Source organism: Girardinichthys multiradiatus, chromosome 9, assembly GCF_021462225.1.
Source record: "Girardinichthys multiradiatus isolate DD_20200921_A chromosome 9, DD_fGirMul_XY1, whole genome shotgun sequence".
In the NCBI taxonomy this organism is placed as follows: domain Eukaryota; kingdom Metazoa; phylum Chordata; class Actinopteri; order Cyprinodontiformes; family Goodeidae; genus Girardinichthys; species Girardinichthys multiradiatus.
The window spans coordinates 36,550,626-36,573,083 of record NC_061802.1 but is presented as its reverse complement, the minus strand read 5'-3'; the positions used below and the strand labels follow the sequence as shown (position 1 = coordinate 36,573,083).

The 22,458-nt window shown below is 40.1% G+C and overlaps 2 protein-coding genes across 5 annotated transcripts; one reads left to right on the top strand and one right to left on the bottom strand.

Annotated features, from left to right (window-relative positions):
- Positions 1-7,293: 7,293 nt before the first annotated feature.
- Positions 7,294-12,355, bottom strand: cts12 (cathepsin 12). Its single transcript, XM_047375289.1, has 8 exons — positions 12,213-12,355; positions 11,748-11,893; positions 11,534-11,653; positions 10,716-10,880; positions 10,403-10,624; positions 10,159-10,327; positions 8,644-8,749; positions 7,294-8,550 (listed from the first exon to the last, which is right to left on the bottom strand). The coding sequence occupies exons 1-8, from the start codon at positions 12,220-12,222 to the stop codon at positions 8,451-8,453; spliced, it is 1,038 nt and encodes a 345-aa protein (XP_047231245.1). The 5' UTR covers positions 12,223-12,355; the 3' UTR covers positions 7,294-8,450.
- Positions 12,356-13,662: 1,307 nt separating this feature from the next.
- ankrd29 (ankyrin repeat domain 29) lies at positions 13,663-22,042 on the top strand. 4 transcript variants are annotated; one of them, XM_047374860.1, is made up of 11 exons: positions 13,663-13,848; positions 15,099-15,110; positions 15,553-15,663; positions 17,614-17,712; positions 18,901-18,999; positions 19,137-19,235; positions 19,528-19,626; positions 20,246-20,344; positions 21,354-21,449; positions 21,591-21,689; positions 21,769-22,042. In XM_047374860.1, the coding sequence occupies exons 1-11, from the start codon at positions 13,837-13,839 to the stop codon at positions 21,847-21,849; spliced, it is 906 nt and encodes a 301-aa protein (XP_047230816.1). In that variant the 5' UTR covers positions 13,663-13,836; the 3' UTR covers positions 21,850-22,042. The 4 variants fall into 4 exon arrangements, with proteins under 4 accessions (XP_047230816.1, XP_047230817.1, XP_047230818.1 ...); XM_047374861.1 differs by lacking the exon at positions 15,099-15,110; XM_047374862.1 differs by lacking the exons at positions 15,099-15,110; positions 15,553-15,663.
- The last annotated feature ends 416 nt before the right edge of the window (positions 22,043-22,458 follow it).

Below are 22,458 nucleotides of genomic sequence, written 5' to 3'. Positions count from 1 at the left end.
GCCAGTGGCGAATTTGCCAATCCTGGTGTTCTCTGGCAAATGCCAAGCGTCCTGCACGGTGTTGGGCTGTGAGCACAACCCCCATTTGTGGACGTCAGGCCCTCATACCATCCTCATGGAGTCGGTTTCTAACCGTTTGTGCAGACACATGCACATTTGTGGCCTGCTGGAGGTTATTTTGCAGGGCTCTGGCAGTGCTCCTCCTGTTCCTCCTTGCACAAAGGTGGAGGTAGCGGTCCTGCTGCTGGGTTGTTGTCCTCCTACGGACTCCTCCACGTCTCCTGGTGTACTGGCCTGTCTCCTGGTAGCGCCTCCAGGCTCTGGACACTACGCTGACAGACACAGCAAACCTTCTTGCCACAGCTCACATTGATGTGCCATCCTGGATGAGCTGCACTACCTGAGCCACTTCTGTGGGTTGTAGAGTCCGTCTCATGCCACCACGAGTGTGAAAGCACCACCAACATTCAAAAGTGACCAAAACATCAGCCAGAAAGCATAGGTACTGAGAAGTGGTCTGTGGTCTCCACCTGCAGAACCACTCCTTTATTGAGTGTGTCTTGCTAATCACCAAAGATTTTCCCCTGTTGTCTTTTCCATTTGCACAACATCATGTGAAACTGATTGTCCATCAGTGTTGCTTCCTAAGTGGACAGTTTGATTTCACAGATGTTTGATTAACTTGGAGTTATATTGTGTTGTTTAAGTGTTCCCTTTATTTTTTTGAGCAGTGCACACACCACTAGAACATGACTACTGTATGCAGGCAAGTATAATATTATAGATGTGATTAATGTTTGAGGGGTGTAACTAATTGTAATATTTTGTGAGCATCATCTTCTAATTCTGCATATTTCTGATTACATCTTAGTGATGTGGTCCAGCCAGTCCTTTAAACTTGATGACCATCCAGAAAGACAAACCGCAGGTCTCAGTTGCAGCATCCCATCCATGTCTCTGACCTTGCGAGAGATTTAGCCACACCGCCAGAGACTTTCTGTTCAGAAAGACATCTGCCTTTTTGTTCTGTTGAAGAGTTGTTCCAGGAACCGGTCACTCAGGTTGATCCTGCTGTCACCATTGTAAATACTTGTACATAGTTTTATTTTAAGCCTTTTGTGTTTTATTTGGGCCTGCAAGGGGCTGACTTTCCCCTGTTGGACCATCTTCTCCAGAATTGTCCTAAACAAGCAAAAGGAAAGAGGGAAAACCAAAAGAAGTATGTTAATCACTGGATGGATATTTATGAAAGTTAGAAAGATAGGAGTTTTTGAAACTGGACAGAAACTGACTGGAAAGAATGTTGTTATTGTACCTCCAAGCCACGGTGGCTGAGTTTTTAGCTCCAGTAAAAAGGTGGTGGTTCTCACCCCTGAGCTTAATAAACTGGCCCGTCTGCTCCTTTGTCCCTAAACAACAAAAACAACCAAAAAACCTATCTTGCTTAATATCAGTGTAAAAAAAGCCTTTTTTAATTTTACATTTGTCTTAATTTGCAGAACATATTAAAATATTTCTATGCAAATGCCTAAAACAAGCTATTTCAAACTTTTCACTTCTTTACTGAGATTTGCTTGCATTTGAAAGAGTATTTCTCTTCAGCTGTACGTGGAATCACAAATTATAATGCTAGCTGAATTATAAATATACTTTTAAAAACATACATAGCACATTTCTTCATCAAAATGAATATTTAAAAGCTTATTTATTCTCAATCACTCTCCAGCGATACGGTAGGAATACATAAAATCGTCCATTTATTCAGGTTAACTTTAATATCACCTGTAATGTCAAATTGACTTACATGAACAAATGACACAATACAATAAAATAAAAGTAACATAAACTGTTCGAAATCACTTGTGTTAAACGTTCACTGTGATGACTGCCAGCGGGAGCTCAGTGCCGACAGTCCGGTCTGATCTCTCCGGGTCTAGCTTGCTGACGGAGGCAAGCGGGCAGTTACTATGGATCGGAAAACTCCGAACACGTCGGAGCACATTTGAAATTAAGCGATGTCTTGATAAATCAAGCAGATTTTTCACGTCTACACAGTTATATTCCTGCACTAAAAACATTGTAAAAGTTCATTTGTGTCACAGAAAGTGTAATTTTTTACAGTTTACTCTCAGCTTTTGCCACTGTGGTCCGCCATGGCTGCCTCTGTTTGACCAAACCGCTTCGACCCGCAATGAATCATGGGAAAAGATGGACCGCGAAGGATACTCACAACCCATCCTTCAAATCGAGCAAAAGAAGGACACATTTGTCGGCAGCATCTGACAGACCTTACGCGCCGCACTGTGATGTAATCAGCCCACAAGTACGGACTTGGAAGGATCCAGCCCCTGAATTGGGACACACCCTCGGCCTGCACATGGATCCTCCTCCTTCCTGTATATTGACCAATAGGAGAGAAGCTGGAGAGAAGAAGGCAGCCCTCCTCATTTGCATAATGAAGCAGAAATGCATACGGTAAAGGAAAAAGAGAGACGAGGAAATGTAAAAAGAACAAAGGCATGTCTAAGGAAAAGAAAAAAGAAAATATATATATTTCTGCTTTTATTTTTAATTTTGTCAGGATCGGTCCTCCATAGTTTTTGAGCCTATATGTGAGTTGGAACATCAACCATGCAGTTCCCTGTTTGTGCATCACATAAATTAAATATTCTGTTGTAGCTACATGGCACCAACCCCCGTTTGGTTCTGTCCATTTTTTGCTGATCGGTTAATTCAAAGCTGCCTGACCTGGTTAGAAATAAATTTTTTATTAGCTCAAAATGATTCAATCCTCTCAATGAAAAGATTAATGTGTTTTGTCACAAAGAAATGTCTTTTCAGGTGTAGCAATGGGACATCTTAAGTTGGGATGTTGAAGAGAAACAGTTAAGCCCACAATTATTCATACCTCTGGCAAATTTAGATTTGAAATAATATTACAATTTTACCAAACTTGTTTCTTCTGACTGGAAGTTACGTTTTGGAGTGGGCCAGCCACAGTCCTGACTTGACTCTGGTCGAGACTTTGTGGAGGGACCTAAAGATTAGGGTGATGGGTAAGAGGCCATTTGAAGTCAAACACTTGGAGCTCATCACCAAAGATAAATAGTCAGAATACCAGTGGAAATATGCAAAACGCTGTTTAGGAATTATAACAACCGCTTGATTGCTGTAACTGTCAAAGATTTTTCCATTCCTATGAAGGGTGAAAATAATTGTTCTCATGACATCTTTTGATAAAATGTGAATAAAGACAGATAAATTACTATTTCTTCTGACAGATGCTTTTACGGATTATACTCACACAATACAAGGTGACAGAGCTTTGTTGCTGGTCCAAAACTGTGGAATGATTTACCATTACATGTCAGGCAGACTCCCTCTCTCACTGATTTTATGTCTCGTTTAAAAACGTACTTTTATTCCCTTGCCTTCGAACCAGTGTGAGTTGTTCTTAAACTCTTTGTGATTTTATTATTTTAATTATTGTAATTGTTTCTTTGTTTTACCTATGCTGCTTTATGTACTGTATGTGGGTCCTCTGCTAGTTCATTTATATTGTACAGCACTTTAGTTGGCCTTGGGTATGGTATGGTATGATACATTCTTTTTGTTTTCTTTTGAGTGATGTCTGTCTTATTTCCAATCAGAGACAATATTCTTGATTGAATAAAAATATTTTCAAATGTAAAAAGTGCCATCAGTATGAATTATGAACTGTATATAACAAAGTATAGGATTAAGCTTACTTAAAGTCTGGCACAAAATACTTGTACAAATACTGTTCAATAACATTCTCTAATACGTCAGTACAGATCATGTCACTTCCCTTCACAAAAAACAAAATAATGATTACAATTTGTCTTTGTATTTGCACCTCAACATGCATCATATATCCAGAGTAAAACCTCTAAATTGCTACCCTATCTGAGGGATAGCATCTGCTGTCTGGTTGCTGAAGGAGGGATCACAGAAATGTGAAATTTTTTGTGCCACTTTTCTTCAAAAGCTTCTGAGTGTCGCTGTCATGACAGGTCTTTGAATATTTCTGAGCAGAACGGCAAATTGGAGCAAAACAGAAAAACAACCACACTGCCAAGCAAAGCAAAGTCGCTTCTGCCTCATTATGCATGTTTCTGCTCGCCTCATTAAGCAAACTGGAAAAATCCTTCCTCTAAGAGCACCTTGTCTCATTGTTCTGCAATGGAAATGCTGCAGAAGGTGAACCTTGAAACTCTTCTGAGTGAAAATAAGTTTAGGTTCAAAGTTCACTGAGGTGCAGTTACACTTGGGGGCACGAGTTTCTTCAAGAAGCAATGGATAATGAAGAAATGAAATGAAGTATAATAAAAGCAAGAAAGACATTGAGATAAAAACTGATTCATTAACAGGTGGTGGTAAAATGTTGAATATAAAACAGTAAAACCATTGAAAAAAGTTAAGTAAAAAAAGTCACACAGGTAAAATATTTATTTGAGTAATTTGCAGTTTCAACATTTTATTTTTTCTGCCACTCACAAACTTAGTTTTAAACCTTTAACTTGGTCACATTAAAATGCATCTTTATCCCTCCAATTATCCTTTTAGTTCTCGGTACAAGAGAATATTGCAACCCTCGTACTCGTACTCGTCGTCTTCCGCTTATCTGGGACCGGGTCGCGGGGGCAGCAGACTCAACAGAGACGCCCAGACGTCCCTCTCTCCAGACACCTCCTCCAGTTCCTCCAGGGGGAGCCCAAGGCGTTCCCAGACCAGCCAAGAGACATAGTCCCTCCAGCATGTCCTGGGCCGTCCCCTGGGCCTCCTCCCGGTGGGACGTGCCTGGAACACCTCCCGAGGAAGGCGTCCAGGAGGCATCCGGTATAGATGCCCGAGCCACCTCAACTGGCTCCTCTCGATGTGGAGGAGTAGCGGCTCTACTCCGAGCCCCTCCCGGATGGCCGAGCTCCTCACCCTATCTCTAAGGGAGTGCCCGGCCACCCTACGGAGGAAGCTCATTTCAGCCGCTTGTATCCGGGATCTCGTTCTTTCGGTCATGACCCAAAGTTCATGGCCATAGGTGAGTGTAGGAACGTAGACCGACCAGTAAATTGAGAGCATTGCTTTTCGGCTCAGCTCTCTCTTCACCACAACGGACCGGCACAGCGCCCCCATTACTGTGGCAGCCGCACCGATCCGTCTGTCGATCTCCCGCTCCATTCTTCCCTCACTCGTGAACAAGACCCCGAGATATTTAAATTCCTCCACTTGAGGCAGGAACTCCCCTCCAACTTGAAGAGGACAAGCCACCCTTTTCCGGTCGAGTACCATGGCCTCGGACTTGGAGGAGCTGATCCTCATCCCAGCCGCTTCACACTCGGCTGTGAACCGCCCCAATGCATGCTGTAGGTCTTGGCTAGAGGGGGCCAGCAGGACCACGTCATCTGCAAAAAGAAGAGACGAAATCCACTGGTCCCCAAACCCGACCCCCTCCGGCCCTTGGCTGCGCCTAGAAATCCTGTCCATAAAAGTTATGAACAGGACCGGTGACAAAGGGCAGCCCTGCCGGAGTCCAACATGCACCGGGAACAGGTCCGACTTAGTGCCAGCAATGCGGACCAAACTCCTGCTCCGCTCGTACAGGGACCGGATGGCCCGGATGGCCATACTCCTGGAGCACCCCCCACAGGGCATCACGAGGGACACAGTCGAATGCCTTCTCCAGGTCCACAAAACACATGTGAACCGGTTGGGCAAACTCCGATGAACCCTCAAGCACCCTGTAGAGGGTATAGAGCTGGTCCAGTGTTCCACGGCCGGGACGAAAACCACACTGCTCCTCCTGAAGCCGAGGTTCGACTATCGGTCGGACTCTCCTCTCCAATACCCTGGCGTAGGCCTTACCAGGGAGGCTGAGGAGTGTGATCCCCCTTTAGTTGGAACACATCCTCCGGTCCCCCTTCTTATGAAGGGGGACCACCATCCCAGTCTGCCAGTCCAGAGGCACTGTCCCCGACTGCCACGCAATGTTGAAGAGACGTGTCAACCATGACAGCCCTACAACATCCAGAGACTTGAGGTACTCAGGGCGGATCTCATCCACCCCCGAAGCCTTGCCACCACGGAGCTTTTTAACCACCTCGGTGACTTCAGCCTGGGTGATGAAAGAGTCCAACCCCGAGTCCCCAGCCTCTGTTTCCACCACGGAATGCGTGATGGCAGGATTGAGGAGATCCTCGAAGTACTCCTTCCACCGCCCGATAATGTCCTCAGTTGAGGTCAGCAGTCTCCCGCCCCCACTATAAACAGTGTTGGCGAAGCACTGCTTCCCCCTCCTGAGGCGACGGACGGTTTGCCAGAATCGCTTCGAGGCCAACCGGTAGTCCTTCTCCATGGCCTCACCGAACTCCTCCCAGGCCCTAGTTTTTGCCTCTGCCACAGCCCGGGCCACAGCACGCTTGGCCTCACGGTACCCGTCAGCCGCCTCAGGAGTCCCACAAGCCAACCACAGCCGATAGGACTCCTTCTTCAGCTTAACAGCATCCCTTACTGCCGGTGTCCACCACCGGGTTCTGGGATTGCCGCCGCAACAGGCACCGCAGACCTTACGGCCACAGCTACGGGCAGCAGCATCGACAATAGATGCGGAGAACATGGTCCACTCGGACTCTATGTCTCCAACATCCCAGTATTGCAACCATGAAACAATATTTGAGAAATAAATGTTTCCATGTAAATCGCCTGGTGTTTAATGTGCAAAGACATTGGAAAAGTATGTTTCTTTTATTAAAGCTAAATTAATCCAAGTCAAAAAAGAAAACTTGATAATGAGCTTGTTTCTGATTTCTTCATCCTGCATCACTAGTGAACACTGGAGTTGGGGAATATCTTGTTCACATGCCAAATTTACAAAAACTTGCAAAATGCAAAAAGAATAAAGAGTAAAGAGGACAATGACACTAACTACTGCTGTCCACATGCGTGTTTCCACACATGACATCTTCTATAACTTTTCGTTAGCACATTGGTTAAGATTCAGGGGTTTTTTTGGCGGGGGGGGGGGGGGGGGGGTTATTAAAGCATATTATAATAAATCTCAAAAGATGCACATCAAAAGTTATCTGTAGATCACAACTAAAAACAAACAAGAAGATTTTTGTTGGTAGTTGAATAAAGAGTTAATTAACTAATTCATTCTTTTAGACTTTCTTTGTTCAGCACAAATTACTTACTTTAGTAAGTAATTTAGTTACTTTTGGTTACTGAGTTTTTCAATAAAGTTTTATACATTTGGGGAATTTTTTGTTCACAGACTGATTTCATAAGCAACTTTATTGTTAACAGAGTAAAAACTGAATGAGATAATATCAGCATATATTCAGTGTCAGGATGTCTCCTTACTGAAAATACAGTTTAATAGAAAATTAGTTTAAATGACAGAAACAGATGCAAGAACAGAAAAGAAAGAACAAGAAAATAAAAATAAATTTAAGCAATTTCTTTACTGTTCACTACACAAAGGCCAGAAGACAACGTTTTATTTTGAGTTGACTAGTTATTAGACTTCTTTAGCCCAGAGAAATATGTTAGCAAATGTACAGCCAATATGTGCTGCCGAAACATAAAGCTTTTAAAAGTCAGGTTTGGTTAGTTCGTTTGAGCAACCCCATCGTATTTTCAACCACATTTAGACAAAACTTTAAGTTTTAATCTGGACAGCTTTACAGCTTTCACTCTCTAATCACAACATCTGAGCAACATGAAAGTTGCTTAAATGGAAGTAGCTGTCACCATTTCTGTCTCAACATTTTTTGGGCGGGAAGGGCTCGATTGTGCCCCATAGCACTTTGATTAGTTATTTTGGTTAGTTATTGGTTTGTTCAATACATTTTCCAAATGTTAAGTGTCTGCTGAAAGTTAAAATAGCAACTATTTTTTAATATTTATTCCCTGCAAGTTTGATGCTTATTCAGAGATGCTTCAGTGTCATTCTGTAGGGAGGGGTGAGTTTGTGGAGTAGATGTAGAGAAACTACAGAGAAAAACAAACATTTCCTGGATTCATAGCTCACGGCATTGGACCAGAGAATGTGTCTAAAATCAGTTTGTCCACCAAGGCTGTAGCCGCATTCATCTGACCCAATAATTAATGATGGTTGGACATTTTCCCATACAAGAAAATGTTAGGGGCTATTTTTCCCATGTGTATAAAAGTACTTTAATGAAAGTTTGCTTCTTTGAGCAAGGTTAAATATCAGCAATTTAATTTCAAATTTAAGTTTTACAAACAGATAAATTTGAATAGTTGAAAATCCACCCCCTGAAGAAATGTTTCTTCTGCGTCCCTGAGAGAAGCAAAGTGTTCCCTGTAAAAGCTTTATGTCAGACAGGTTAACAAACTATGTCTAGTAAGAATACAAAAATTAAAGATATTGTTTGCGTTCGGAATAATGTTTTCTAGAGTTCTTAGAATCATAAAATTGGGTACAGAGCATAGCTTGCAATCCCACAAGTGTTCCTGCCATTCCGGACCATCCGCATGTATCCACCTTCACCCCAGCTGCTCCCCCAACTAGAAAAAAAGAGAAGAGAATGCAGTGACTCATCAAGGTAAATTATTATTGAAATGACACATTTTATTCTATATAAAAAGTGTTAAACAGACCTGTTTTTGATTATCCAGTAGTCTTGACCATCCTCAGAGCCGTAGCCAACCAGCAGCACTGCATGGCTCAGGTGGTCAGGGTTACAGTTGGGTTCGTCGTAAATTCCTGCAGAGAAATTCAAAGGCAAGGCTTCGTGTGAACTGGGGATCACTCTGCTCTTCAGTTAGTTTTAATTAATAAGCGAGATTAAATTTACATCTTACGAAATACATCACTAGTGCTACATAGTCAGGGGGTTATGCAGTTATTACTCATCTGTTACCATTCATGTCATTTTACATGGACGCTCAAACCAGCAACATTCCATTGGTACAGGTGTATTATAGTAATTCTAATTCAAAAGTGAAATGTATACAGTATAATATATAAATTAATTACACAAGCATATGTCTCTGTTGATTTTAATGATGAGGGCTTACAGCTACTGAAAAGCCAAAATTCTGTTTCTCTGAAATTTAAAATATTACATAATATCAATAAGCTAAACATTGTGAAAAGTGTGTCCATGTTGTGCAGTTATATTCACGCAATGCTTGGTCAAGGCTCCTTTCCCTTTTACAGCAGCTACATTGTTGAGTCTTGTGTATGTCATCTTCGTCATGCATATATACATTTATACATAAGAGCAACTTAGATTGGCTAATTAACCGAACATGCTTGTTTTGACCTGTGAGCTCAAGACAGAGAACCTCAGGAGAAAGCAAGGATCCACAGGAGAACGTTCAAAATCGCCGGCATCGGCCAATATTTGAACCCTCAGCCAATTAGCTGCAAGGCCACAGTGCTTACAACTGCACCACGGTTTTGAAGACTATCTACTGGACCACTGTTAACTCAGTCTGTGAAGGCAGCCTTCCCCATGATTATGTCAGCAATAACATTATATTTATGCTTTAAAAACTCTTTTGCTATTGGATATATGTTACATTCTGATAGTGTGACAAACTGAATTAACAGAAATAAACACAATATATCACTTTGGGTAACAAATCTGTATATGTTTTACGTGTTCTAATCTATTAAAAAAGGATCTGTTCATTGTTCTTTAATAATTTTTTTTTGCTAATGTGCACCGATTTGCAGAAATATACATTGATGTACATACATAAAGAAAATGCGCTAAAAACAAACATTTAGGTATTGATTTTGGACTGAAATCTCAATATTACCCCAGAAAAACTTCTTGCAGTCAGTTGCTTATATATAAATCATATGAATAAGAAGCACAAAAATGAACTTTGGTCTTTTAATTGAATGATGGTCTTAACCAACCAATGAGGACAAATATCTGGCTCTATGTGAGTTATTTGTTTATCTTCTGTTGCTGCTGCTGCTGCTGCTGCTGCTGGTGTTAGGCAAATGCAATGCCCTCAGGGATTTATAAAAGTTGGTTGGTCTGGCAGATAGTTATGCTGTTCAAAATTACAGGATAGCTAAGTTGAGCATAAATTAAATTAAACCATCCAACATATTTCATAAAAGCTCATTTATATTTAAACAGAACAAATATTGACCTGAGCTGTAGAAGAGGAAGCTTGCATTATCAGCATCAACAGCTACAGTAATTGGCCCGATGGTTGCCACAGCATCAGCCAGTGCCTGCTCGTCTCCTTTGGGAATGAACCTGTAGTCTCTTATATGAGCCACTGCAAGCTTGCTGTTGTAGAAACAAGGCTGCGTGTCCTGTGGAGAGAAATGGATCCTGAACAGTTCTTAGTTTGCCACAGTTTAGCCTTAAAGCGTAAGACTGGGCCTCACCACGGAGGTGTATGGGTAGGTGTCTGTCGCCTGCAGACCATTGCTGATAACATAGTCGTAGGCGTTGGCCATCCAGGCGCCGCTGCACCCATAGGTGCCATATGATTTGGAGCAGTCCACCAGGTTCTGCTCGCTCAAAGACACAAGCTGACCTGTTTTCTTGTAGAGTTGTCCTTCTATTGCCCCTGTGGTGCTGAAAGCCCAGCATGAACCACAGTAACCCTGAGAAGACAAACCACAAATTGTAGCTTTCATTGTAACTCAGTCTGGATGATACGTAATGAAACGACTGTTTTGACAGACGTCATCTTACCTGATCTTTAACCTCAGAGACATAACCCATGTTCCTGTAGTCAACAAACCAAGTATCTAGTTTCTTGGCGTTGTAGCGCAATCTTCGAGCCGAAACCTCCCTTCCTCTTGTCACAAACTGGGCATTGATGATTGCTCCCTGCAGATTTTGGTACTCCTGCCTTGTCTACAGCAGGAAATTACAGAAAAAAGGATGCACCACAGCACTGGACCTTGAAAAAACAGCTATAAATTCAGGTTCTAATAAGTTTTTATACGTAATGAGCTTGCCTATAGCAAGGCACACCTGTAGATAACTTATGTTATATTGCAGTGAGTTTGTAGGAAAGTAAAGAAATTGTTAGGTCTGGTATCTCAGTTGATGTTGTGTAACTACTACTAAAGTGACACTTGACGCTGTTGTTTGGCTGAGAAAGCAGCAACAAACTTAACGGTTTCTTGTAACACTGAAGATGTTTAAGGTCAACTTAAAACAGCATTTTGTCTCACAGATATCCAAGCTAAGAAGATTTCTTCAGTTTTCTAGAAGCTCAGATTACTGCTGGTACCTTTACAAAACACCACCTCAAAAATATTCGAACTATTCCTTTAAAAGCCTTTTTAAATAACATGTACTATGCAGAGATGGGTAAGTATGCTGACAAGGCTACTTGCTAAATATCTTTTTGACAACAGGTTTTCTCGTATGTCAGCACCCACCAACAGATTAGATCATGTGAGGACAAAGCCTAGAAATTTCAACTGTTTATGATTTTCTTTTTAGCTAGCTCTTAGTGTTTCTGTCAAAAGCACATTTAAGAGCAAAGCAGCCCTCCTTACAAGATCTCCATATTTATTCATGGCCATACTGAAGGACCTCCTCCCCATGAAAAAGCCTTGGTTGTGGTCTTCAATCTTCTGCTTGTTGTCCTCCCAGATGGCCCTCCGCTGCATGTTGTCCTGAAAACAAATCAAAGAATAAAAACTTAAGAGAAATAACAGGACATGTGCTCTTGATTGTGTCAGAGTGTTTTAACTGTCTATTCAGTCTCACTAATTCATCGTAGTTTATGCCATGGCTTTTTTTCCAGATTCCCCACTCAGTCAGGACCACCTCGTCCGAGTCTGACGACACCATCTGGGGGTTGCACAGCAGGACGGAGAGCAGTGCTGCCCTCAGCAGAAAACTGACCTGCCCAGCTAGAAATAAAGAAAATAAAAAGTAACAACCTCTCATTTCGTGGGGATTTTTGCATTCTATTATAAAGGTGGTGGCAGAAGTTCATTGACCCAAAAGGCAGCAAAACAACACTCTCAACCTACAGTATCTTCTTTAAAGCCCTAACTTTCATGATTACGTTATTCTCTTTTAAATCTTCAGTTTAAAAGCCCACAGACCCCACAGTCAAAGCTTTCTCCATCAAGTAAAATCATATTAATCTTGCGATACAAATCAAACAGTAGTAAGAGTTGAGTTTGTTTCCCAAATAAAACACAATTAAGAAGCCTGGGTTCCTACCTGCACACATGTGAGTCTGTTTTGTTCTCGTGTTCCAAGAGAAACTCCAAAAGCATACAGACTCCAACTATCAGCCTGCTATATAAAGCTTTCTGAAAACTACATGTTACTGCTGTACTTTTACCCAATCCTTAAATGAACCCCTGCGCCAGCACCTGACAGTGACATTCGTCAACAAAAATATGTTGTCTTCCCGGCTCTCACTCTGTACTGTCCTGTAGTTATCATTTAGAAACAGCTAAAGCTGCAGTATTGTTAATCCCTCAAATACATGTTTATAACTGAGCGCAACACCTGACATCCAACACAGGGAAAAGTGACAATGCATCTAAAATGATTAAAGTTTGCACTGAAACGACATCAAAAATCACACAAGTTACAGCCACAAACTTCAGTGTATTTTGGAGGGATTTTATGTGACAATAGAGCCTGACTGTGAAGTAGAAAGGAAATAATGCACATTTGTATTCAGCCAGGCATTGAGTACTTTAATCACCTTCCTCTACATGTGGAAGAAGGTGTTCTGATGTGATAAGACCAAAATTGAAGTTTGGTCCAACATGTAAAGCATGAAGATTGATGCTGGCAGTATCTTGCTGCTGCATGGCTTTTATTTAACATTGACATGGCAGCGTTTAGTGTTGATCATGGAGCTATTTACAGGTCAATCCTGGAAAATAGAGGCTGCAAAAGGACAACACTAAACATACAGCCAGAGCTACAATGGAATGGGCTAGATTGAAGCATATTCATGCTTAAGAAAGGCCTAGTCAAAGTCCAGACCTAAATCCAATTGAAAATGTGTGGCAAAACCTGAAAATTGCTGGCCACAAATGCTTTCCATCCAATATTACTGAGTTTAAGCTATCTTGATTAAAAGAATGGGCACAGATTTTGATCTCGAGATGTGCAAATCTAATAGAGACATACCCCGAAGACTTGCAGCTATGATCAAAAGGTGATCCTATTATTGGCAGATACCCACAACAATTTATCTGTAACACAACTTTAAAAACCATGCATTATTTTTCTGCGAGGTCACAATTATGCACAACTTTGTGTCGTTGTTACGTGACAAATGTGAAAAAGTTAAAAGGATATGAATACTTTAGATATGAACTGTAACTAGTATTCTTTGTTAAAGTATAAATGGAATTGAGGAATAAAAACATAGCCCGTCTTACCTTTAATTCAGTTTTTATGGTTTATCGTTTACATCTAGAAATTAGCTTATTATGTCTTTCTGAACCAAAACCTTCTCGATAAAGTTGCAAATCAACTAATATAAAATACAATATTATATTAATATGTGAAAGTTCATATACGTCTACATTAAACTTCGTCAAAAATACTTGGGCAAAAGTAATTATTAGTTACTTGAACGCAAAGCTTTGTATTTTTTTAAACATATAGTCAGCAGCGCACCCTGGTGGCGTTACTGTCTCCTTGCAGGATCCGCTGCATAGCCTGAGCTCAGCTGACTCGCTCCGCTGTTATTATGATGTCCGCGACGGGGCGACACCCAAACACGGTGCGGCAAAACAAGCAAATTACGCGCAGCATCGCGGCTAATGAGTGAGTGCGCATGAAGGAAGCATCATGAGTCACGACTGAGGTCTGGAGGATGTCTTTCAAGGTAAACCAGCTTTATCCATCCGTCTCTGTTCGGGCCTGGCTGAGAGGGCCTGCATCATGAGAGGCCAGATCGCAGCTGCTTGCTGCAGACTGCTGTATTGTCAGGATTTATTTGTTGACGTGATGTGTTTAAGCATGAAGCCCAAACAGGTGGCATTAGACTGACTTTAATCATACAATGTAGCTCTGCAGGTACATGCCTGGACACAATGGCTGCATAATAAAGTATTAAATTGCTTTCGATTCTTTGGCAAATACATCTTTCTAATGTGCACTTGGGTATTTGTGCACAATTCTAACTGCTCACAAAAGACTGGACGAGAAACACGCGTGAATGCGCCACTGCGCAAAACTTTTAGGTAATTCCTCGTTCTTTTACTAAAATGTTAAAGGGCTATTAATCAGTAGTTCTTTAGATAACCAACTAAACCTTGATGCATCTCCTAGGTTCTCTCAAGTCCAGATTATATTCCCTGCTTGTGAAGATCATGACACTTAGATACAGTAGATTTACTGTTGTATTTGTTGTTTTGTGTTGTTTTCATCTAAGAATTTCCCCCTACTTGCCCTTGTTTTTTTTAAACACACTGTACGAGTTTGTGTAATAGTCAAGAGCAAAGACTGATCAAAAAGAAGGAAAAAGCTGTCCATAGAAAACTGTTGAAAGACCTCGAGGAATCAGTAGAGTTCTTGAACAAGACCAATGAAAGATGACTGTTCTCTACTAATATGTGCATCACCCAGGTAAGGTATGAGAGGAGTTTGCAGCTTCTTAGAGAGAGCCTCCAGCTGACCTAAGGGCGCCCAGAGAACTTGAATTCCCAGTGGGAAGGTTGATCGATGTGTCAGCTGCGCACAAAAAAACTAAAGAAGGCGCTTATCTGCATTTAAACTGTTATAATTTACTGACATTACAGCTAATTTACTTATTTGTGCTGCTTGTTTCTGAGTTGGAAAAAAATGCAGGCATACATTAACTCTCTAGATAAGCGAGTATTTCATCTAAAGAAAAGTAACCCCAGAGCATGATACTCCCACCACCATGTTCCACAGTAGGAATAATGTTCTTTTTGGTAATGCCTGTCATGGTCCTAATGTTTCTAAACCTGGAATTTTAACGAGGGCCCATGCAATTTTGAGAACTACTGTTTTATAATGTAACATAGTACATGTATTCTGATTTAAAACACTTGTTAGCTTCATTAGGCTTTATATAATGGTAATTATTTCACTATATTTTTTTCTCTTCAGCTTCATTTCAAGGTAAGACAAACCATTCAAACATGTGTCTAGAAATAAAAGCCAGGCCCAAAATTGCTTGAATTTGTTTACTTTTACTGTTATGCTGGAGATGGGCCCCCATAGAAAATTCTGCTAGGTCCTTATTGCACCTTGGGCCTGCTCCTTATATTATTAAAGTTGTAAGCATAAATATCTGATATTCAGATCGTTCCTGATCCTGTTTCAGTTACAGGTTCAAGAGTTAGGGTTACCCAAAGAAACAGAAGTGTTGGGTTGCCAAGAGACCACTAAACTGTAAAAAATGTATGACTAACCTCTCAATGCAGACACAACACCCCGTGTAACATCTACACTTAGTGGCGACACCTGGACACACAGTACCGTGGTCATTGTCTACTTTTAGACTGCATAAGGCTATAATGGTGGTTTTAGTGTCAGTGGTTGTTGTGTGTATACCCTGCAGAAGGAAACACCCCTGGCTAACGCTGTGTTCTGGGCGGCGAGAAAGGGAAACCTGGCCCTGCTTCAGCTGCTGCTCAACAGCGGGCGAGTGGACGCGGACTGCAGAGACAGTGTATGGACGCTGCATGCCCTGGCTGCTCAGATGCGCGCTTTAACCATAATCCACCTGTTGTAGGGACACAGAGTGCATCGAGGTTTGCCTCTGTAGAGCATGTGTTTGTGTGTATATGCAAATATTTTATTTATCTGCATCTAGTGCCGTTTTCTTATCACCAAAGTGTTTTTTCTCAGATTTAAGGTATGTTGTGTCATTTCTGGGATTGTTTCCCTTGTGGCAGACCCATGTTTTTTGTGGTTTTTAATTTGTTTTGTTTTTTCCATTAGTTTTTTTTCTTGTCTTTGTAAGACAAAAATAAGGATGTTTTTTTAAAATAACACCTTTAAAGTCCAAGGTTGAAATAAACTTTATATACAAGATAAGCAGATGATTAAAAAACAGCAACTAAAAAAACATAATAAACATTTTAACTATAAAACAATCCAATAGATACTCTTAAAGCCAGAAAGAAATGATGTGGGACCAAATGTAAACAAGACTTTCAACAAGAGTTTCAGTGATCTTAGCACAATTCCATTAATATATGAATTGCTGGTATACATTGTTTAACAGCTAACAAAAAGCAAAGTTTAGGAATATTTAGCACGTAAAAAATAACTTGACAGGTTAAACATGTTTGTCAAATTTAAGTTGCTGGTCAAAGATGACGGCGAGTGTGTAGCAGACGATTTTACATGATCATCTAGAGAGATAAAAGACTGTAGAATGTTATAAGGAACATTTGCTTAGCAGTGATTAAGCTGCAGAAAATTTAAAGACTAAGAAGTTACCAATCTCAGCTAAAGAATCTGTAAAACAGCTACATGGCTTCAAATAAATAAAACAGGATTTCTGCATTAGGTGGCCAAAAGAGGGTATCACATTGAAAATAAAATAAGTCAAGCCATAAGCCAAGCCCTGCACACTCATTCACGCCTATGGACAATTTGGAGAAACCAGTTAACCTAACAGTCATGTTTTTGGACTGTGGAAGGAAGCCAGAGAACCTGGAGAGAACCCACCCATGCACGGGAAGAACATGCAAACTCCATGCAGAAAGACCCCCAGCCGGAAGTCAAACCCAGGACCGTCTTACTGCAAGGCAACAGTGCTACCAACTGTGCCACCATGCAGCCAGCCTAGAAATACTGTCCATGGAAATTACAAACAGGACCGGTGACAAAGGGCAGCCCTGCCAGAGTCCAACATGCACTTTTTAATCGACTGATTAAAATAACATGGTTGGTAATATTAAGGGCAGTTGATAGATTTTGCATCTTGATGAGGTTTCTTAGAAAGGTCAGGAAAGCAGATTGGAGGCGTAGTATCAAGTGGGCTCATAGAGGAGAGTGTGGGTGACATTGAGTAGCACATTGAGTGAAATGATAAAGAACCAGTGAAACAGACATAAACAACTTGGGATGATGAAAAGTAAAGGTAAACTTAAGAGGGCACTTCTGTTCCTCTAATATTTTAAACGTTATCATTAAAAACATAAGACCTGTTTTTTGTTTTAATTTTGTGCTTTTTTTGCTAACTTCTGTCTTTAAATGTAAATCCCTCTGTTGTTTTTTTTTTTTTTTCTCTTTACTGCTCATATATATTCTATATACTTATCAAAGGATTTTGAAAGATAGTTGGTTACAATGGGTTTATTTAGGGAAATGGGCTCAATGCAAATGCAAAAAAAACTTTTTTAGGTTCTAATTTTGTAAATATTTTTGAAAAACACATAATTTCCCTTTGACTTTACAGTTACACTCTACTTTCAGTCTATTAAATAAATCCCAACAAATAACTTAAAAAATAAGGCTTGATCAAATTGAAGATTGACAGTTTCATGTCATGCTGCAAATCTGTATTGAATTCCTGCTTACATTGCAACTATTTTTATTGCTGTTGCCAGAATAAAAATAAATGAAACCTTCTGCAGGGTTAACAAATTGCTTTTTTTTTTTGTTGCAGTATGGAACAACAGCCTTGATGGTGGCATCGTACGGTGGCCATTATGAGTGCGGCAAAGAACTCATTGTGCAAGGAGCAGACATCAATTATCAGAGAGAGGTAAATCTGCTCCAGGGTGCTACAGATAATCATCAAGACAATGCTGGAATTTTTCTCAACCATTCTTGTCATCAGAAAACAATTGCTGTTGTCCATGAAATAATCTGACCACCAATCTAACACACTCAGAGACAAGAACATGTATGCTTATCATATAACCAAGGTTTTTCTTTTTGTTGCTTTAATTTTCATATCTCGACATGTTCTTCATACAGGGGTTGGACAATGAAACTGAAACACCTGTCATTTTAGTGTGGGAGGTTTCATGGCTAAATTGGACCAGCCTGGTAGCCAGTCTTCATTGATTGCACATTGCACCAGTAAGAGCAGAGTGTGAAGGTTCAATTAGCAGGGTAAGAGTACAGTTTTGCTCTAAATATTGAAATGCACACAACATTATGGGTGACATACCAGAGTTCGAAAGAGGACAAATTGTTGGTGCACGTCTTGGTGGCACATCTGTGACCAAGACAGCAAGTCTTTGTGATGTATCAAGATCCACAGTATTCGGGGTAATGTCAGCATACCACCAAGAAGGACGAACCATGCCAATGCCAAACGTCAGTTTCAATGGTGCACGGAGCGCAAATCTTGGGCTGTGGACAATGTGAAACATGTATTATTCTCTGATGAGTCCACCTTTACTATTTTCCCTACATCCGGGAGAGTTACGATGTGGAGAAGCCCCAAAGAAGCGTACCACCCAGACTGTTGCATGCCCAGAGTGAAGCATGGGGGTGGATCAGTGATGGTTTGGGCTGCCATATCATGGCATTCCCTTGGCCCAATACTTGTGCTAGATGGGTGCTTCACTGCCAAGGACTACCGAACCATTCTTGAGGACCATGTCCATCCAATGGTTCAAACATTGTATATGTCATTCCCAAGACAAATTGACGCTGTATTGACCGCAAAAGGAGGCCCTACACCATACTAATAAATTATTGTGGTCTAAAACCAGGTGTTTCAGTTTCATTGTCCAACCCCTGTACATGCTGATACCTTGGTGAACTCTATAGGTGTGCTATGTAAATAATAGTAAAATCATTCATATAGAAAAAGGACAAATATGTTTCATGAATCAACCTTTATGTCTTCTTTTAAAAATGTAAAGCATATAACAGGCGTGAGTTGAATAATACGGTAAAAGTCTGTCATGTAAACACCTGTATCTATTTTTATCCTCAGACAGGTTCCACAGCTTTGTTCTTCGCCTCGCAGCAGGGACATTGTGACGTTGTGAAGCTGCTGTTTGAATTTGGTGCCTCCACTGAACTACAGACAAAGGTGTGCTGTGTGTAATGATGTTTACAGATTTCCAAATACAGAATATGAGCCGACAGTTACTATTAATACATTTCGGCTTTTTTCATTCTCAATTTGAGATTATAAGTCTCATGTTCTGTTCCACGTTTCGCAAACAGGATGGTGGCACGGCTCTCACCGTTGCGTCACAATACGGTCACTCCATGGTGGTGGACATCCTGTTGAAGAATGGAGCCAATGTTCATGAGAGGCTAAATGTGAGATCAACATCTAAAGGCCTCTTTCTCTCTCCTCATTGTCAGTCAGTCACACTTCATGGTCTTGTATTAAGTCTCCTTTTCTGTAAGATACCTGATGGTTAGTTGATCTCAGTGAAGCAGGAATCCAGTTTCTCTGGTTTCTTCAAACTGCAGTGTCACCTTGAACACGATTAGCATATGCCTGAAACTAAAACCTTACAGTGCAGAAATGGATTTAATAAAGTAATTATATATTACTTTAATTGTATATTTACTCTGAGTTTTGCTTCCCATGTTTGTAATTCTTTAGGATGGAGCTACCCCTCTATTCCTTGCTGCCCAGGGGGGTCATGTGACTGTGATTCGTCAGCTGCTGGCTTCAGGTGCCAAGGTCAACCAAGCCAGGGAGGTAATGCCTGCTCAAGCAAAAAGCATGTTACATGCCTACACTTGTAACCGGTTTGCTCTTAACCTTTGATATTTTTGTCCTGTCTTTCAGGCAGAGCAAGGCATTATGTTCTGCACTTTGTAACTTACAGTGGTTGTAGTATTGACAGACATTGTGCACTTTATTGTGGGCAATGTGCAGTGACGAGGTCGTACATGTTTGTAGGAGTAATGTTTTTAGGGTCTGGTTTTATGCCCATTTTCATAAATAACTTGCCAAGAGACAACAGTTGGAAATAAACAGGACAATAAAATCTGAGACATTTGCATGTAAATGTTCATTAATGTGTAAAGTAAATTCATTAAACTAAATACAGACTGAACAGGTTTTGTAATCATACCCATTATTGCCTTAAACCTCTTTCTTCTTTGAAGAGCACACAATATAGTTAAAATGCAGGAACACAAAGCAATGACCTCTTCCACTCCTTAGAAACTAGGAAGTTAGAATAAGTTTTTAATGAAATGATAAATTAAGCAGCCATCTCCTTTACATTAAGTGAGGTAAATGTATAAATCATGTTTTGTTTTTTGTTTTTTATTTTTGCCCACAACCTCTGCACCATCTATCTCTCTCCCAGGATGGCACTGCACCCTTGTGGATGGCAGCTCAGATGGATCACACTGAGGTGGTGAAGGTCCTACTTTTGCGTGGAGCAGATCGGGATGCTGACAGAGTAGTATGTTAATCTTTTTGGACTAATAAATCATGCGAAAGTAACCTGAGGTTGGATTGGATAGTTGTAAAAATGAACTTCTAATGTCTTACCCTAAGGAAATCTCATTGTCTGTGTTGGAAAAGGTCATGAAAAATAGTACTTTCTGTAAGGTTTTATCATGGATATTTCACATACTGTATATTTTTTCTATAATCAGCGCTAAACAAAACAGCCCAAAATGTAAATATTGTTATCAAAAAAGGCACACAGTCGTCTATTTGTCTCAGTGTTTATTTACAATAATTACTCACCTAATTAGAAAGTAAAAAGAACTTAGACCTAATTTGGAAGTTCTGGTCTCAAAGAATTGTAAGGTATTATTATAAATATTTTCTATATGTTTCATTTGCAAAAGGAAATATAAAAAAAAAAAAAAAGATTAATTAAATAACTGGTCTTTACTTAATATTAATATAATCCAGAAAGATCTAATTATAACTTCATCATCATTGGAGGTTCTTGCATGCCACCCCAACCCCCAAAACTTAACCATTTTATTCCTTTGTTGCTTAGTGTTGAGACACAGGATTGGTTTATGCTTCCCAAGGACTGTCATAGAGAAACTAGTTTGTGGCTAGTTAGAATAATTCCCCATATTGTACTTTTCAAAACCACCGATTGTTACTTTAATATGTTCAGGTTATTTGCCTCAGGAGTCTTCCTCAGCAACAAAAGGATTCGACCAGGCTGTTGCTGTTCTTGGAAATACTATTAAGTATTCTGTTTTAGCACAATATTAGTCCAAGAATGCTGGAATCTTTCCTTATAAACAAGAAAAATGAATAGCATTTCCACTGACGGTTCACAAGTATATTCATACAATATTCAACTTTGATTTTAATTTTTATGCTATGGACTTTACCAACATAAAGGGCCTTGCTAATAGTAAATATGTTGTAGCTAGAAAATCTGTAGATGTAGTTAAAAGTAGTTGAAACTAATTTCCGTATTGTGTCTTTTAATTTTCAAGGATGGATCAACGGCATTATTCAAAGCAGCATTGAAAGGACACAACAACGTCATCGAGGAGCTTCTTAAATTTTCTCCTACACTTGGCCTTCTCAAGGTTAAACATCTTTTAGCTATAATGGATTTTATCCGGTATCCCGCTGAACAGGAATCTTGAGATTTCTTACCGTGCAATTTACAAAAAAAAGGAAAGCTCAAACTGATAACAGAACAGGTTCTGTTCTTGTCTTGCCTCCAGAATGGTTCCACCCCCCTTCATGCTGCTGTCATGAGTGGAAATCTTCAAACTATTCTGCTGCTGCTTGGAGCCAACGCTGATCCCACTTTACCCAATGAGGTGACACATCTAACTTTGATGAGATATGCATAGATTATCCCATCTGCTAAAGCATTTTCCTGTGCATTCTGTTTTGCAGCATAATGAACTCCCTTCTCATCTTACAAAGAACGATCGCATTCTGAAGGTTTTACGTCAAAAAGTTAACGGAGACAGTTGATGAAAGCCTAGACTCTCCTCCTTCATGTCGGACTGTACATCTCTGATGTGTTGTGAGGGGGAAGAAAAACATTAACAGTGTCAAAACTACTCAACTGCAATATGTACTGTAGACGTTGCTTGGTTATTGATATTGGCTGAAATAAAGCTGTGAAATTATGAATAAAAAAGAACTGAATGTAAAATAACAAAAAATGCATTAGCCTTCTTTATGCTGTTGTTCCCTGGCACATGCATTTATTTGTTTACCTCAGGTAATAGAGGTTTTAAGGATATTTTGCTCATCATTTGCCTTTTCAATAAATGTATCAGTGTCCAGCGTTCGTTATGGTAAAATAATAAGCTTTGGAATGGGGGACAACATGAAGACACATTAACAATAATATAATGAATTGTGTAAACAGAATGTTTCATTTATTATGACAGAATTTTCAATTTAGTTTATTTATATAGCACCAATCTCATACCTAGTTATGAAGAGCCTAATTGGGTCCAGAATTATCCAATACAGTACATTCATATAGTCAAGTTCCAGTCCAGTTACTCATCTAATGTCAATTGGTAAAAACGTATTTATTTAATCTGAAGTGTGTATATATATATATATATA

Coding starts and splice junctions, on each gene's coding strand:
- cts12 (XM_047375289.1), bottom strand. Junction 11,654..11,747: donor GCATAAACTACGATGAATTA/GTGAGACTGAAT, acceptor ATTTGTTTTCAG/GACAACATGCAGCGGAGGGC. Junction 10,625..10,715: donor TCTCTGAGGTTAAAGATCAG/GTAAGATGACGT, acceptor TTGTCTTCTCAG/GGTTACTGTGGTTCATGCTG.
- ankrd29 (XM_047374860.1), top strand. Junction 19,000..19,136: donor CCACTGAACTACAGACAAAG/GTGTGCTGTGTG, acceptor TTTCGCAAACAG/GATGGTGGCACGGCTCTCAC. Junction 19,627..20,245: donor AGGTCAACCAAGCCAGGGAG/GTAATGCCTGCT, acceptor TCTCTCTCCCAG/GATGGCACTGCACCCTTGTG.